Here is a 16,409-nt window from a genome sequence, read left to right on the forward strand (position 1 = left end):
CCCGATGCTCACTCGGAACTCGCCAAGCGTAGAGGCGTCCACGACTGCGAGGAAACCAAGGTAGACGCCCATGAAAAAGTCAGCGAGCGCCAGGTTGCACACGAGGAACCTCGGCACGTCCATCTTGGATCGACCGAGCGAGAGCACGATCACGACTAGGCCGTTGCCGAGCATGGCAAGTAGGAAGACGACCCAGACGCCGCAGCGCAGAGTCCACCAGCCGAACAGGTCCTCGCATGGCATGAAGGGGGCTGCGGTAGTGCATAGCTCAATATATTGCTCTATGAATAACGTCCACGGCTTGAAATCTTCTATGTTGAAAGCTTGCACTTAGCTCTATTTCAGTTCCAATGTGTTATTATATGCTAAGTTTGATATCCGAAAATTCCTATGCAAACGCAGGAGACCATTCACTTTATCTCAGTTCTGCAGTTTTACACGTCGAATCTACGATATCGAAACTCTATAGGGGCAGTTCGCATTCGTTTTGACCACCAGCGGTTTCTGAAGTTGCTCTTAAACGAGCATTTTCCAGCATTTCGCGTTCATCGAGATGCAGCCGTCGTGGCCGGCTGTCGTGCTAAGTATCTCAACGCCACAGCAGCTGCACTTGTGCTGGTTGCACACAAGGCTAATTGCATCGTATATGATGTTTAATTTTTATATATATACTGAAGCGACTTGTATGCAGCGAATAAAAAACAGAAAGGGTGTGGCGTCATTTCAATCTCACGTCAGGGCGTACCACCCGAAGGTACAGCATAAAGACAATGTCAAGCGTCTTTGGCAGAATCAGCGTAACATGTGTGCTGGTCTTCCAGCAGAAACATGCGCTCAGCGTTTCTGCTCCATTATTTTATACGTAACACACGTCAAAACACATCCATAAACAAAGCCACAAGTGCGATTCGAGGCCTGGAAATACGAGGACTAGGCAAACCTGTGTAGTAGCCCATTCTCCCCATTGTGGCTGTACGTTCGCAGCGCCAGAGTTCTCTCTAGTTAAATACTGCCGAAAACTCTGACATTAACCCCTCAACATTAACTACTACAAAGTACGTCAGATTCCAAACACTGCTATGCCACCCGGGTTAGAAGCATCATGCTAAGATCCGGGCTTAGCCCACCAAGTTTTTATAGGAAAATGGCATACAGCAGTGAAGTTACGCACTTGGTAGCGGAATGCACTGCACTGGGTACTGGAATTCTTCGTCGCTTGTATAGAGAGCCTTGTAGTCCTCCAGGTATTCACCGTAATACTGGGCCAGGTTGTCAGGAATGATATAGTCCTGGCCGAACACCTTGATTAGTTGGTGAGTGAACTCTTGGAACTTCGACGTGATGTTATCTGCGGACAGCATATACAAATGACGCGTAGTTTTAACGAATACTTTCACGTAAGAATCGAATCGAGAAATATCAAAAAGCGACTGCGTACGAAATTTAACGCGGTACCTGTAGTTTCACCGAAGTTAGCGCAACTGATTCACCTAAGTTTCCTCCCTGCAGACCAAGTGTAAGGGGCGCGGCAATTTAGATTAAGCCATAGAGTAAAAGTACGGTAGTGTGTTTCACGCCACTTATTGTAGATGCGACAAACATCAACAACGTCACGAGCTCACTCATAAGTGTGTCTAAATTGGTTATGTCAGTAAAAAGATACAGCTTTTTCTTTTTTTGCTGAGAAAGAAATATTAGCCATGCTCAAACGTACGATTGATTCGTGCCATTTAGTAACAAGCGCAGACCCGTTAAATGGGGAATGAGAGCACAGAGTACACATGAAAGGGAGTGTCCTGCTCGAAAATTTTGCGCCAATTGCAAGTTAACCTTTCTTGTATCAATAATTCTCACCTATCTCACCTAAGTGGTTCTGACCCGCAGAAGCAGCAGCTTTAAAACAGTGGCGGACGACTGAATAATTGAACAAGTACGCATTCAAACATTGTTAAAACAACGGTCACCCAACCTCTATTATATATAGTATTAGCCAATATTAGCTTTCGTTCAGCCGACATTAGCCTACAGGTAGCCAACATTAGCATATGCTGGCAACATGCGAGTAAATGTGGGGGTTGAATTGGGCTAGAAGCTACCTACACTACCATTCTATACTAACGAAATAGGTATTCGAAAGCACCCAGGCCTAACTGGTATTCCAAATCGCGTTGACAGTAGATTGATAACATTCGCCACCTGGAAAGACATCCAACGAGGATGAATTGCTGAGGCTGGTCCACTTGTCCATGTCGATGTCTTCCTTCTTGAGCCACAGCACGGCGTCCTTGGCGACCGGTGCCTCGGGCGTGCCGCTGCCCACCGACTGCAGGTAAGCGCAGCAGTGGTAGGAGTAGGACAGGTACAGCTTCTGGATGCGGGGAAACGCCTCTGGCGGAGGGAAGCTGCGCAAGTGGCGGTTGCCCGACGTCACGAGGCGATGCAGGCCGCGCAGACCACGGTACGGCATCGCCGGGAAGGCATTGTCTGCCAAGTTCCTGGAACGGAGTAAAAAAGGCGGAGTGGAGAGCAAGAAAAAATTGACCGCATATCGGCGTGCTTCGCAAATGTCGTCGAAAGAGGATAGTCTTTTGCCGGCCTTCTCTCGTGCGTTGCCTCACACTTTCACTGCAGCCGAAGAAACACCAGATTCTTTGAATTGCGTATCTATGTATATAACAGTAAAGTAACGCGCCACCTAATACTTACGTATTGATATTGCGGCTCAGATATCCACAATACTTGCTTTTTGATCGACTATGTTCACAAGAATAATTTCTGCAGCCACCAGTTTGAGATGGCTGGGCGCTCAGCAAGTGCTTAAGCTTTTACCAGGTGGCTGAATCACATCAGAGATAGACAGACAGACAGACGGACGGACGGACGGACGGACGGACAAACAGACGGAGAGACGGATGGACGGGTGGACGGACGGAGAGGTGGAGAGAAGGACGGACGGGCGGGCGGACGGAGAGATGGAGAGGCGGACGGACGGACGGAGAGATGGAGAGACGGACGGACGGACGAACGGACGGACGGACGGAGAGATGGAGAGACGGATGGACGGACGGACGGACGGACGGACGGAGAGATGGAGAGACGAAGAGATGAAGAGACAGACGGACGGACGGACGGAGAGATGGAGAGACGGAGATAAGGGCGGATGGACGGACTGACAGACAGACCAACATTTCTGCATTCAAGTATCCCAAGAAACACTATCGTCTTTAAATCTTGGAGGACACTTGTTTTTGGCCTTGAAAAGAGGAACGCGATAGTGTAATCGGAACCTGCTCGCATAGCCTTCACAATTACTATAGCCTTGATTCCCTTCTCCGTGGACAACTAACCTGTTCCGCGCCTTTACATTGGCCCTTTGAAACTATCCCAGAATGCCTACTGCAAGGAGTTGACCGTTGGGCTAGTTGGCGGCGCCTAACTCAGCTTTTCACGGCGCATGGAACCACGAGGACAAACAACGAAGCACTCTCTGTGTCTCTTTGTTCGTCCTCGTCATTCCATGCACTGTGAAACATTAGCTTATATTGCAAGTGCACTCGTAGAATGCTCACTACAGAGTAATTCATTTTTTGCCAGTTGGCGAAGTACTCAATCCACGTCCTTGAGGCAACGCGCGCACCCGCGCTGCAGGCTGCACACGTTGTTGAGGCAATTGTTGATAATGGTAATTTTGCCTGTGTGCTTTGTAAATTGGCGTGCCTTTGAACCAACCACTCGTTGCGCAATTCTCATTTTTTTGACACCTGGTGTTTCTCTACATATCTGCCACGCAATATTATATGTGGTAATGACGAACCTCGGACTACATAACATTCATGTACTTTTTTTTCTTGAAGCATTATCGAAAACAGAAGTGTCTCTATCGTAGAACATTTGCTCCCCAGGCAGAAGTCCTGGGTTTGATTCCCACTCGATTCGAATGTTTTTTTTTACCATTTCTTTATTCGAACCTATTTCGAACATTCGCTCAGGAACAACGCTAGTTTTTAACCCATAGCCGACAGCGCCGACACCAGAATTTCTGCAAAACAAGCTCTTTAACTCAGAAGTTCATAAAACACGGGAGCTAAAGGGAAGCGAGCACTGAGTTCTGCCACTTACGTTGGTATTTTGAGAGGGTGAAAAGAACCAAATAAGCATAACACTGCTAACACGTGCATGACATGCATGAGTGTGCATGAAACTCAAACTTTCAGTGGACTGTGGGCTACTCGGATTTCATAGCGCCCCATAGTGACATAATCTAAACAGGTAGTGAAAAAAAAAAATGGCAGCATAACCACGGAGTAAATGATGGAGAGTGGGGCGAAGAATTCGTCTGTCCATTCGTTCTTGCTTCCGTCCGTCCATGCGTCCGTCAGTGTGACCGTCCATGCGTCCATCAGCCCGTCCGTGCGCGCGTCTGTTCATGCGTCCGTCCCTGCGTTCGTCCATGCAGCCGCCCCTGCGTCCGTTCATGCGTCCATCCATGCATCTGTCTATGTGTCCGTTCGTCCATCTATTCAACACTCCAAGTACCATCATCTCGCACCTTTTCATCATATATTCCCCATGTAGAAGCACCGCCATCCAGCGGACATTCCAAGGACTAAACGAGAGGTGGCACACGCACACTTTCTTACGGCTTGCGCTTTGGGTCCACTTCCCACCTTTAACCACCTCGAGTTCATGGTATATAGTTCACTGTATTCATGGCACTGCGGCCGAACGCTCGCTAAACCTTTCGAAAACCAAGGAGGTTACGCCCAGCGAGTATGACGTAGCAAACTTTTTCAGTCAGATAGTGCTCAATGTACATGCCAATGGCTGCTAATGGGAAATGAGAGGCGGAGAATTCGGCTTTCACTTTATTACGGCTTGCGTTTCGTATCTACTTCCCATTTTTAACCACCTCGAGTTCATTCATGGTATATACAAGTTCATTGTATTCATGGCACTGCGGCTCAACGCTCGCTAAACCTTTCTAAAGCTAAGGAGGTTACACCCAGCGAGTATAACGTAGCAACCCTTTCTTGTGAGATAGTGCTCAATGTACATGCCAATGGCTGCTAATGGTGATCGCAGCCTGCGCATTAGCTAAAAGCCGAATGCTCCTGTCTCTCATTCCCCATTAGCAGCCATTGGCATGTACATTGAGCACTATTTTTTATTGTTCAACAACGCACAGAATAAGTCTCTCACCGGCACCACCTTGGAGGTCAAAATGTTATACTTGTAACATACTACGGGGGACGAACGGGTGCCGTTATAAGGAGCTTCGCCCCTAAAAGAGAAACGGGAAAAGAAGAAAGCACTGACATTAACTACCTGCTAGGATCCGGTATGGTATACCCTGCACTATGGTTGGCGAATAGGGGGTAGAAAAAGAAGGTAGTGAGGCATAGCGTTTCGCGATAGATCCTGTCACAGCAATGCAAGCTTCACAACAATGCTTGACTAAGTACGGGCGGCTAACGTTCTCGGCCCGTACTTGTAGCCGCACGCATACTTGCTGCATTTAAAGTGGATCTCACTTTGTGAGCTTGCCCGGTCTTTCTGATCGTACCTCTGGATGCTTCCATCGTGGAGCGTAGCTCTCACACGGAGCAGCACTCATGCACATAACTTATGTCCATCGTTTGTAACTACCTCTGTGGGCTGTACTGGTTGCCTATTCATATTCTGCTAACTATATCTCAACTTACGATGACTCATACAGTTCTAGTACTTACAGATCTTGAAGTTTCACGGTGGGAACAAACGAGTCCGGATGAATTTCCTTGATGCCATTTTTCTGCAGCGCCCTGTAAGAGAAGAAATCACTTAGGCGGAGTACGTCGGCTGAGGGGATATTTTCGCTGTTCCCTCAGATAAGCACACTGATTGGCATTGATCATTATCCAGCGAATAGCTGAATATGATGTAGTATTTACAAGTGAAGGGAGCAGATGCCGTCTTGAAATATAACTTCATTACGGCTCTAAATCCTTCTTCACGTGCGAGCAATCACCTATGGTGTCGTTCGTCATCCAGCTATCGTGACTGAACAGGCGCTATGTGCTCCTAACCAATTGTTGCAAGAAAAAAGAAGATACAGAGTGAGGTCGTCACTCACAGCACTTGCAGAGATGTGAGCCCGTGGAAGGCAGCGTCCCCTATGCGGCGAATGAGGTTGTTGCCAAGGTTCAGATCACGAAGCTTTTTGAGTGACAGGAATGGTGACTCGTCGAGCGATTTGATGCGATTGTACGTCAGGTCCCTGACAGAAAGAAAAGAAGGTAGAAAAAAAAGCAGACACGAGAGTGACTAAATGTTTCTAGATGTTTTTGACTAGATGTTCTTACAAAAGAGCAGAAACAGTTTTCCGGATCAAGGCATCGAAACTTCCAAGCAATTAGGCCAGGAGGTGAGCATTTTTTACGTGTTTTTTCCGGCTCTGACAGAGGGACCAGTTGCAGCAACGAAGAAAACAGCTACGACTGTAGTTACAAAGACAAGCGTTATTCCATTTCCACACCTCTTAATCATACTGCCCACATTTAGCAGTAAAACTGGTACCTGGGCGAGTTGTTATGTATTCATATTTAAACATTTTAGCGCGCGCAGAACACAAGGACAAGTTGGATGGAGCACTAATTTTCATCTACTTATTTTTGAAAGGAACTACACATATATGTACCCAAGACCTGCATGCTGTATGCTGGTTCTTGGGTACATACACGTGTGGTTCCTTTCAAAAACAAATACTTGGGAGTTCGCACTTGTGCGTTTCTATCTCACTTGTCCTTGTGTTCAGTACAAGCTAAAGTTTAAGTATGGATGCCTGCATTTAAACACACATATTTGTGAAACACTGCTGATGCAGAGGCCATTGTTGCTTATGCCTTGAATCTTGCCACGTTTCTCGCGATTTTGTATAGTACATTTCAAGTGCGCCGCGCCTGTATCCATAGGTAATCCGAGGGAGGAAGCTCACGATCAGACACGTCAGTGGCAAATGTAGTAATATGGGTTTAATGTTATTTCTGGAATAATACGATCAGAAAAGAATGATTGGTTTTGGAATAATTTTACTTAGGAATCTTTCTTTCTTTCTTTCTTTTTTTTGTTGTCTCATGGTGGTGATGGTGGTGGTTAATGTCTGAATTATAAAACTGGCGAACAAAATAAAAAGTCTTCATTTTTCAGCTTTAAATATTAACCTTTAAATGATTCCGCAGTTAAATTATACAAGACACAACTTTAAGGCATATTTTTATGTGTGTCGCGAATTCTCCATATGTCACAGAAGCGGGGACCTTGGAACAAAAAACGTACTTCATAACTACGTAACATGTGATGTGCCACTTCGTGGGTGCATACACACCAAATAAACAGTTATTGAAAATACAACTTGAGTCACCCCCACCAGAAAAAACAAAGAAGTGAGAGCTGTTGCACATGCTTCGTGCTCTCCGCCTATACCTACAAAACAATTGGTTCCAGCGTAAAATACCTTCGACGAGGCCGTGGTAGATTTTTCACGCTGAAAGCTCTATTTTCAGTGAGAACTTAACATTCAGCAATAAAGACGGCCCGCATTTCTTGGCTTGCTTCCTCGAAGTTTTGCGGTATGTCGCGAATTCAAGACACTCGGTAGTAAAAGGTTCAGGTCCCCTAGATGTTCAGTGTAACATGGAGTACGCGTTGCAAGCATGTCATACACGGACAAGGTCGCTTTATACTTCCTTTCACTTTGTTTAGCATTATGTTTTGCTATATCGGACCGGGGACCCTCATGGCGCCAGCAAAATAAGAAAGCTTTAGTATCATAACATTTATTTTGAATCCACATTTCGGATGAAAAACATCCGCGATGGTGATATCGTTTCACTTAAACCCTACCAAGATTTAGGTATATCAACGTTTCGACTTTTTATCTCCACTCATGTGCAGCTGCTCCGAACGGGCACATCATTGTTTTTTCGTAGAAATGACTGGGCAGTTGTAATTATACAGAGCAGAATAGCCACAAATATAATAAGCAAACTTACAAGATGAGGAGCTCTGAGCAGCCCGTCAAATTAGGAACCTGCGTGAGATGATTGGACATGAGGTAGCTGCAACGAGATTCAAAGATAGAACAGGAATGAGATTCAGCTAAGGAATAGGTTGTGTGTTCGTGAATTGAATGTACGAATAACAGCATGCGTATGCATTGAGAAAGAATATCTTGCGCTCAGCTCAATGTTCAAAGAAAACTCTATTGCGTTTGTAGCAAGAAACAGCATGCACAGATCCCCACAAAAAAAAAAAAACGTTCAGAAGCAAGTCCGGATCATTACTCGTATGAACGATATTGTATACTGTAAGTATGGGTGGCATAATACACTGCGATCACATGAGGACAAAAGGAGTCCCCATATGTCTCAATGGAGATTTACATCCAAGGACTAGACTTTAAATGAATGAATGAATGAATGAAGGAATGAATGAATGAATAAATTAACTTCATTTAAAGTCCGAGAGTTTCCTTCGGGCAAGGCGGGGGGAACAGGGGATTAACCCCAGTCCCTTCGCACTCTCTGTCGATAATAGTGGTGGTGCCTCAAGTAACCGCTTGAAGTCCTTGGACCATGGCGACATCTTCGGCTTGCCGGACGGCCCAAAGCTGGTCGGCCAGTTTGTCGCTGGTGAGTGCCGCCTCCCAGCGGCATTGACGCTGACACAGAAGATCCGCAGCAGTGACTGCCGCCGCGGCGGCGGCAGTGGGCCCTGCCCTCGCGTGGTGGTAGCAGCAACGATCCGCCTCGGAGTTCGTCCCTGCCTAACATGCGTCACGAAGTGAGCGGCGGCAGCGATATCAACTTTTCCGGCCCACTCCCAAAGCATGTGCCGCAGTGTGACCCTTTTCCCCACACGCTTTACACGCGTCCGTCGAGTATAGGCGATGATAACGCAGGCGTAAGATTGCCGAGCTGGGGTACGTGTGTGTTTGCAATAATCTAAGAGTTACGGCCCGACTTTTGTATAATTTGTTGTGGGGTCGCGGGTATTTTCGCCTGTGTTTAGCCTGTAATGTTGCGTAATAACGTTTAATGTGGTCCTGCTATCGCACCACGACCATTCAGGTTGTTGTTGTGTTAATAATATTGTAGACACTCCGCTCTCAAAGGTGGAGGCGGCCATCGAATCAGCCGCGGCTCGGTGAGTGAGACCTCGAGCCGCGGTGTGGGTCACCTCATTTCCTGCGAGCGGGACGCTGGTGTGAGCCGGGTTCCACAGAAGGAAGGCCGTCGCATCTTCAGTTTTGAAATGCTAGGGCGACGATGTCGAGGCCATCGCTCCTCGAAGCTCGCCACCATCCCTGCTGCCATAACTTGATTGAAGTATCCGGGCCGCGTGCCACGATATGCGACCGCGCGCAAAGCTACGGACGTCAGCTTGCGAGTCGCGTATCACGACCGCAGCCTCCGGTGCTGCAACCAGTGCAAGAGCAATCGCCGCCTCTTCGGCGGCCTGTGTGTGTTCCGTACGCACCGTGGCGCTTGCTATGCATTTGCCCGAGCGAATCACAACTGCGATCAAATAAGCACGCCTTCCCTTTGGTAACTCATTTAGTATATTCAGCCTTCAATCCATGCTCCGCTAAATCTTACACGATGAGCATTACTGTCGGATCACTACAATTTGTCATTAATTGATACCGCATATTTTAGCGACAATTAACACCCTGAATGACAAAAACCACACAATAACCACAAAGGAAAAGTCAGGCGGTCATTTTTGCAATAACAAAAAACGGCAATCACATTCCTCTTGTTTCACATACATTGCCCTTCTTGACGAGTGTGCACGAAGGATGCTGGGATAATAGTAACGTAATACGCGATTTACGCACGGACGACCGTGAATCGAGAGGCAGGCAGGCAGGCAGGCAGGCAGGCAAAGAACTTTATTAATATCCGGAGGTGGCGCTCAATCCCCCTTAGGGGGCAACACCAGTGTTTACACTCGGCAACACCTTTTCTTGGCAAGGGAAAGCTACGCAGGCGGAGCTTCTGTACATGCAACACTACGCGAAGTATTCCGTCATGGCGCGCGTCTCGTAACGCTGTGGAAAGTGACGGGGGGGGGGGGGGGGGCGCTCCATCGGCGTTTCATGTAGACGCAGACGCCGATTAGTGTTTGAAGTGCACGTAAAAAGGCGAGACTTTCTCGCGCATTCATAAACATGAAGTCACAACGGTGAAATTAAAAGAATTACAAATATCTTACTGCTGTGAGCTGCGTCCTGTGTCAAATAGCTCCGCATAATAAATAAAGGAGGAACACTTATATTTCACGTTGAAAACGCGGGCGCTACTTTGCAACTACATTCACTGGTTATAGGATGCACCAGTGAATGTAGCTCGCTTTCGCTTCGGTGCCAAGAAAAGTTGTCGCCGAGTATAGCTCACACTTCACATTCTTCCGCGAACGTGAAAACTAGATGCCCCCCCTCCCCCCCCCCCCCCCCACACGCGCGCGCGCATGCACGCACACACACACACACAAACACACCCACGGCACGTTTAACATTACGCGCAGGTTTAACATACGCTGCGCTGAGAGATTTTAATAATTTGGACTTTCTACGTAACATTATGGCGACGGTTAAAAATTAGTAGAGAGTTATCTTAATATTGATTTTGCAATAACAAAGTGCGTAGTGCTCACAGTATCTTGAGCTTCGGGACAGCGCGGCAGAGGTCGTTGGGAACCGAGCTCAAGCGCGCTCTGCTCAGGCGAATCTGCTCCAACGAGTGGGTCCCGTTCAGGTCCGGGAAGTGCTCCAGCGCCCGAGCCTCTTTCACCATTCTGCATCCAGGGAAAACCCAAAAAGAGCATCAGCTATATACACGCATAAGATCACGTGAGGCACCAAAAAGTAGCTACTCACGTAACCGCTTCAGACGTCAAGGATCCTAACTGCGGCTTAGAATACCGAAATGACTAATGTGTCACAGAACACGTCGAAATGGGAGACACTCTCAGATATTTCACCGCTTGTGGTTTCTTAACTAGCTAGCGTCGAAATCACAGTTCACCAGTATTTTTAGCATTCACCGCCATTCACTGTGGTCGGATATGCTGCGCTAAGAGATAGAACTCGTGTTTTAATGCTCAGCAGCACTTGCCTCGAGAAGCTGAAGACATTTGCATCCCCGCGTAAGAATGTACGGCTTTTAATAAACATTTCAAAGCTATATGTGTTTGACGCAAGTTGCCACTCACGGTCGCCACTGACAGTACGTTTCCCTGACGAAAGGCCTAAATAAACTCCCCTCGAGCAACTGTCAATACGTGCGCATTGGTAAACGTAATCTAATCATGAATTATATGCATCTACAAAATAACTTAGCCGCATCACTTGGTTCATTCTTTAAGATCGCTCAGTTCATTGATAAAAGAAACTAAAAAAATTTAGGCTATGTGGTCATCTCTGGACTCGTTTCAGAAGGTTACAGTTCACGTATTGAAGTTAGCTTTTCTGCGGTCGTTGGTTTAAGACGCATTGCCCCACCGCAGTGGTTTAGTGGCTAAGGTACTCAGCTGCAGACCCGCAGGTCACGGGATCGAATCCCGGCTGCGGCTGCTAAATTTTCGAATGAGGCGAAAATGCTATAGGCCCGTATGCTCAGATTTGGGTGCACGTTAAAGAACCCCAAGGGGTCGAACTTTCCTAAGCCCTCCACTACGGCGTCTCTTATAATCGTATCGTGGTTTTGGGACGTTAAATTCGACGTATCAATCAATCAATCAGAGTAAGACGCATCGCCATGATTCCCCGCTCCTATGTTCCGCTCACTCTGTTAACTCGGAAGTAAAATGAATTAGCTATCCAACAATTTATAGATGCACTCACAGCCTTTTGAGATAAGGTAGCCGCGAAAAGGTCTTTTTGTCAAAAGACTCCAGGGGATTGTTGGCCAGCTCGAGCAGCGTCAGGCCGCCATTGCTTCGGAAGGAGTCCTCGGTGAGGAAGCGGATCTGGTTGTCCGATATAATGCTGCAAAAAAACAGGTGCAAACAGCTCGTACCTGTCGGAAAGATGCACATCTATAGAAATCGAGGAGAGGCTGAAAATGATCTTTCATGAGGAGAGAACGAACACTTATGGAGATTGTCAACTGCAGATTAATGGGGTGTTAGTTACAGACAAGGAGGAGACGTCACAATAGCTCAGAATCCATCTAGGTTACTGAACTTAGGTAAGTGAGATTAGGTTAGGGCGGAGTGGTTGTCCCATCCGACGAAAAACAAATTCAGTACCCTTATAAAACTTCTCCAAAGAGCCTGTCTCCACGTCACATAATGTAGTGAACGTCATCTATAGAATGATAACACGAAAAGTCCCGAAATGCGTAAGCCTGTGCTTTGTTTCGCTCACCAAGATATAACCAAAGATATCATTTACTACAAATTCAAGATTACCAAAAATACTAGTTATTAAGCAGGCGAAATATTGGATTGATGGAATGATAAAATGATGAAACAATGAAATGGGATGATGAAAAGTATGTATATTACTTACAGTTCCTTGAGCATGGTTAATGAAGACAGCGCGATGGGCAGATGAGTCAGCTTGTTGTGGCTAAGATCTCTGCGAAGATGAATGCGGGAAAACGTTTACAATGCGTCAGTACGAAACTACAGCACCGAAAAAACACGAATGTAGAACTCACATCGCCTGCAAAGACCGCAAGCCGTGAAATGCGCGGGGATCAATGTCGCTGATATGATTCTTTCGGAGGATTCTGAAAGTGATGGTCAAAAACAAGTATGTTTGAGCACAACGTTTACTTTTTCAGTGACTATACGGGGATCTTAGGAGAAGCTATCACGTGAGTGTGCAATCCGTCATTTAGCCACCTGTTCATTAAAAAATCTGCATATGTGTTTGAATGTTTTTCTTTCAAAGCAGTCCTGTGAGCTGAACGGCTATTGTTTACGAATGTTCCCAGGCTGTACGCGAAGTTACGGCACTCTAGCTTTCCACTCGCTCGCTGATATATACAGTCTGCGGCAAAAGTTTAGAGGCCACTATAGGTCTTAAAAACTTCGAGCTTTCCAGCAGTTCGCTACTGTACTCAGCCGAGAAAAAGAGAGAGAGAAAGGAGACGCGGAAAGGCAAGGATATCAACCTGAAAACAAATATCTGGTTTGCTACCCTATGCTGGGGCAGGGGCATGGGGAGAACTGTACAGTGCATATTAATAACATGCTTTATAACAGGTTGGAAATTAAGTTTAGAGCTCTCCACAGAAGCAGCGTAAATATTCAGTTTTTTTTTTCTTCGCAGTCTCGTGGTCTCTGAAAATGCGGCGGTGGCTGGTATACACGTTACGCCAAGTCAATTATTTATACATATGTTGTGATCAACATTGCTATTCAGTAACAATAGTGGAATCAGAAAAGACAAACATCGTCAGCAATGCTAATTTCAAAGCAAAAGGCAGTAACATTGAAAGGCTACTGGATGGTTTCAAGATTAACACCACCAGCACCTTAAAAAAGGAAGTGCCGGATTGTGTGTAATGTGTGCCCGCTAGCATCTTCTACGAGACGACGTGAACGGTCACACGATGTAAGATCCACACTTACAGCACTTCTAGGCGCGATGCATTTCCGAATGCGTGAGCCTTCAGCTCCCTGATGAGATTCTCTCCCAAGCCTCTGCACAAACAAAAGGACAAAGAGTGACCACAAAGTCAACGTTCGTTATCTTTTAAACACTACTCTTGGTGCCAACTTATGCTTAATCACTGACAGCTGACCACTTACAAGGCTTCCAGTCCAGGAAGGGAGTGGATGCACTGGACGGGCACTCTAGACAGCTGGTTGCTGTCTAGCCACACCTTGCGCAGCTTTCTGTGGAAAGACGGCTCTACCGCCGGGACCACCTCCGTCAGGTGATTCCTGTTGAGGTGCCTGCGCACGGACGACATACGAGAAAAGGCATGCTGCCGTGCCGGTGTGAAAAGCCAGCTCACTAACTCACTCGGGAGGTCTTTTCGTAAGAGAACTGTGAGCGAGGCATAATATCCTAGCGCCTACACAGCGGTCTACTGTTCAAAGGCAGCATCAGATCGCGTGACCGCCGCTGAGCGCCACTGGACTCCAATTCCGGTGTTTCCTTTGGCAGAGGGCGGTTCTGTGCATATCTGAACGGTCCCCTTCTATGCGTTCCCACTCTCACTGTCATTTGCTGCCCCCTCATTCGCCGATGGATGTTCTTCAGGTGTCAGCTGCTCGAGCTAGTTAGTTGAAGTGTGTCTATCAGACAATATGTTGATTTTTCATACTTCCTTTTGCGTAAATTACCTCAAATTGACAATCACACATTGCTTCTACTTGTACACTTTTCACATCGGTTAGCTGATTCACTCATCATAAAACCACTAGCCTGAGTCTAAATGAAATCTTTGGAGGCTGGCTTTGCTTAGTCTTGGTTTGATAGAGTCTGACTGATCTTTACTTCTAGCGAGCTTGAATCCAAGAAACCAAAGCTTCACCTTATCTTGATGAGTGGGTCCTGGTGTGCGAGACTGAAAGTCGGTAGAAGTTATCACCTATAAATAGTGTCGGAACTTGCCAGAACTTTCTTGGTATGTCATTGCATTATAAGAATACCTTTTGCAGTGCACACATTCTAAGATGCCTTATAGTTTCTGGTAAAGGTGCCTTCCCGTGGTATATAATTACGAGACCCAAGAGTCACGTGATTCAGTTTTCAGGCGCTTACAGTGTTTCCAGCGCAGGCAATGCTCTGAGGGCGTCCCATGGAATCTTGGTGAAATCGTTGCCCTCCAGTGACCTGCAGAACGTCAATCGAGGAAGAACTGACATCACACCGCACGAAGAAGCAAAACGAGCTGTTTAAGCAGCATTTTTTTTTACCCCATATACCTCTAAATTTATTTCGCTCTACATCACCGGTGCATTTCGCCACCTTGTTTTTTAATTTCGCAACATATGTTCACTGCAGATGCGGCTGAAACTTCATGAACAAAAAAGCAAAATACCCAGCCGCAATACGAAATCTGTGTCTGCTGCACGGAAAAAATACAAGCGAAATATAAAAACCTAACCACACTGTGATGATGTCATCATCACACGCAAACAAGTATTCTCGGAAACTGAATCGGGCAAATCAGGCACGACATTACGGAGACTGAGCAAACTGTGAAGAAAATTGCACGGAAGAAACAAAGCCTTTCCAGTTTCTATTCAACTAATGTCCAATACCCCGGTTGATGCTGAAGGAAAATAAATTAGCAGTGCGGGCACACAATCTTTGCTGCTGACCCAAGAAATGACCTAATCATTCCCAAGAACGATATACATTACGAATTCACAGGAAACATCATTTTTTCTAATTTTGTTGTTTATTTCGTTTAGCTTTCCCAGCCTTCTTTCCTGGTGGTATCAATTTTGAAACTTGTTCCCAGGCGAAATCCTTAAATACGTCATCAAACGCGAAAACTGATCGTTGGCGTCCGCAGCGTAAACGAGTATGATGCAAGCAATCACCATCAAGTGAGCACGTCAAGACGTCACAGCTAGCAAAGTTTGTCCCGGCTTCATTTGTGGCGGGTCACTATGGCACCACGTCATGTAGTTTGACACGGTGACACCGTCAAATGGCATCATCACTTAGTCACGGGGGCAATGCAAGACCACATATAAGGTGCAGAGAGCTTTCAAGTCCTATCCCGGAGGCTGTCTAAGAGCACAGTGGTTGCAGAAACCTTTCAGCCAGGATCAATACAATCGAGTAAGAAGAAAAGGAAGACGAATACTTTGGCTTCCAGTTGAATTACAAAAAATGCGTAGGGCATTGTTCGACTTTTTGTGTGCCTTCCTTTAGCCGCGATTTCAACAGGTTATCTGTCCACGCCAACGAACTCTGATTATCTGTAATGTTATTTTCATGTTTAGCCTTTCTCTGCATGTCCATGTGCCCAGCGTTCACCGCAATATAGCGACGCGGGCAGTCTGGACCGAAGGACCAAGAGGGGCGCTTCGCGCCCTCCTCGCAAGCGACTGACGACCTTCCCGAATATGCCCTGAGGTATGTGAAGAAGTGCCTGAATCTCGGGGACCATCGTTTCCCGCACCTCTCGAGGCGCACTTGCGTCAACACGAAGCGGTGCAAGCGACCGTCCTCAGTGGGATCGCCACTCGCGCCAAATTGGATTCCCTTTGTTAAGACTGCAGGCCGCACCAGCAAAACATGTCTGCTGAACCGTGCTCGGCTCCCGTGCGGGCTAGACGCAGCACTGCAGCTGTCGAGAAAAATATATACTTATAAAGTGTCCGCGCCAGAGCAGGAAAGTATTTTATTAACAGACTTTGTGGAAGATCGAGAAAACTGGAACACAAAACGA

At 46.6% G+C, this 16,409-nt stretch overlaps 1 protein-coding gene across 1 annotated transcript in view; it reads right to left on the bottom strand.

The window, feature by feature from the left end:
* Window positions 1-16,409, bottom strand: part of rk (G-protein coupled receptor rickets) — a 168,791-nt gene that overhangs the window by 9,997 nt on the left and 142,385 nt on the right. The window contains exons 4-16 of the mRNA XM_075887105.1: window positions 14,765-14,836; window positions 13,804-13,950; window positions 13,624-13,695; window positions 12,705-12,776; window positions 12,554-12,622; window positions 11,885-12,028; window positions 10,696-10,836; window positions 8,031-8,096; window positions 6,113-6,256; window positions 5,730-5,801; window positions 2,197-2,495; window positions 1,172-1,348; window positions 13-251 (exon numbers count right to left, since the gene is read on the bottom strand). Of these exons, the coding sequence (XP_075743220.1) occupies window positions 13-251; window positions 1,172-1,348; window positions 2,197-2,495; window positions 5,730-5,801; window positions 6,113-6,256; window positions 8,031-8,096; window positions 10,696-10,836; window positions 11,885-12,028; window positions 12,554-12,622; window positions 12,705-12,776; window positions 13,624-13,695; window positions 13,804-13,950; window positions 14,765-14,836 (1,714 nt within the window). The remainder of the gene's footprint in view (window positions 1-12; window positions 252-1,171; window positions 1,349-2,196; window positions 2,496-5,729; window positions 5,802-6,112; window positions 6,257-8,030; window positions 8,097-10,695; window positions 10,837-11,884; window positions 12,029-12,553; window positions 12,623-12,704; window positions 12,777-13,623; window positions 13,696-13,803; window positions 13,951-14,764; window positions 14,837-16,409) is intronic.

The sequence above is a fragment of the Rhipicephalus microplus genome, chromosome 2 (genome assembly GCF_043290135.1).
Source record: "Rhipicephalus microplus isolate Deutch F79 chromosome 2, USDA_Rmic, whole genome shotgun sequence".
NCBI classification, from domain to species: Eukaryota; Metazoa; Arthropoda; class Arachnida; order Ixodida; family Ixodidae; genus Rhipicephalus; species Rhipicephalus microplus.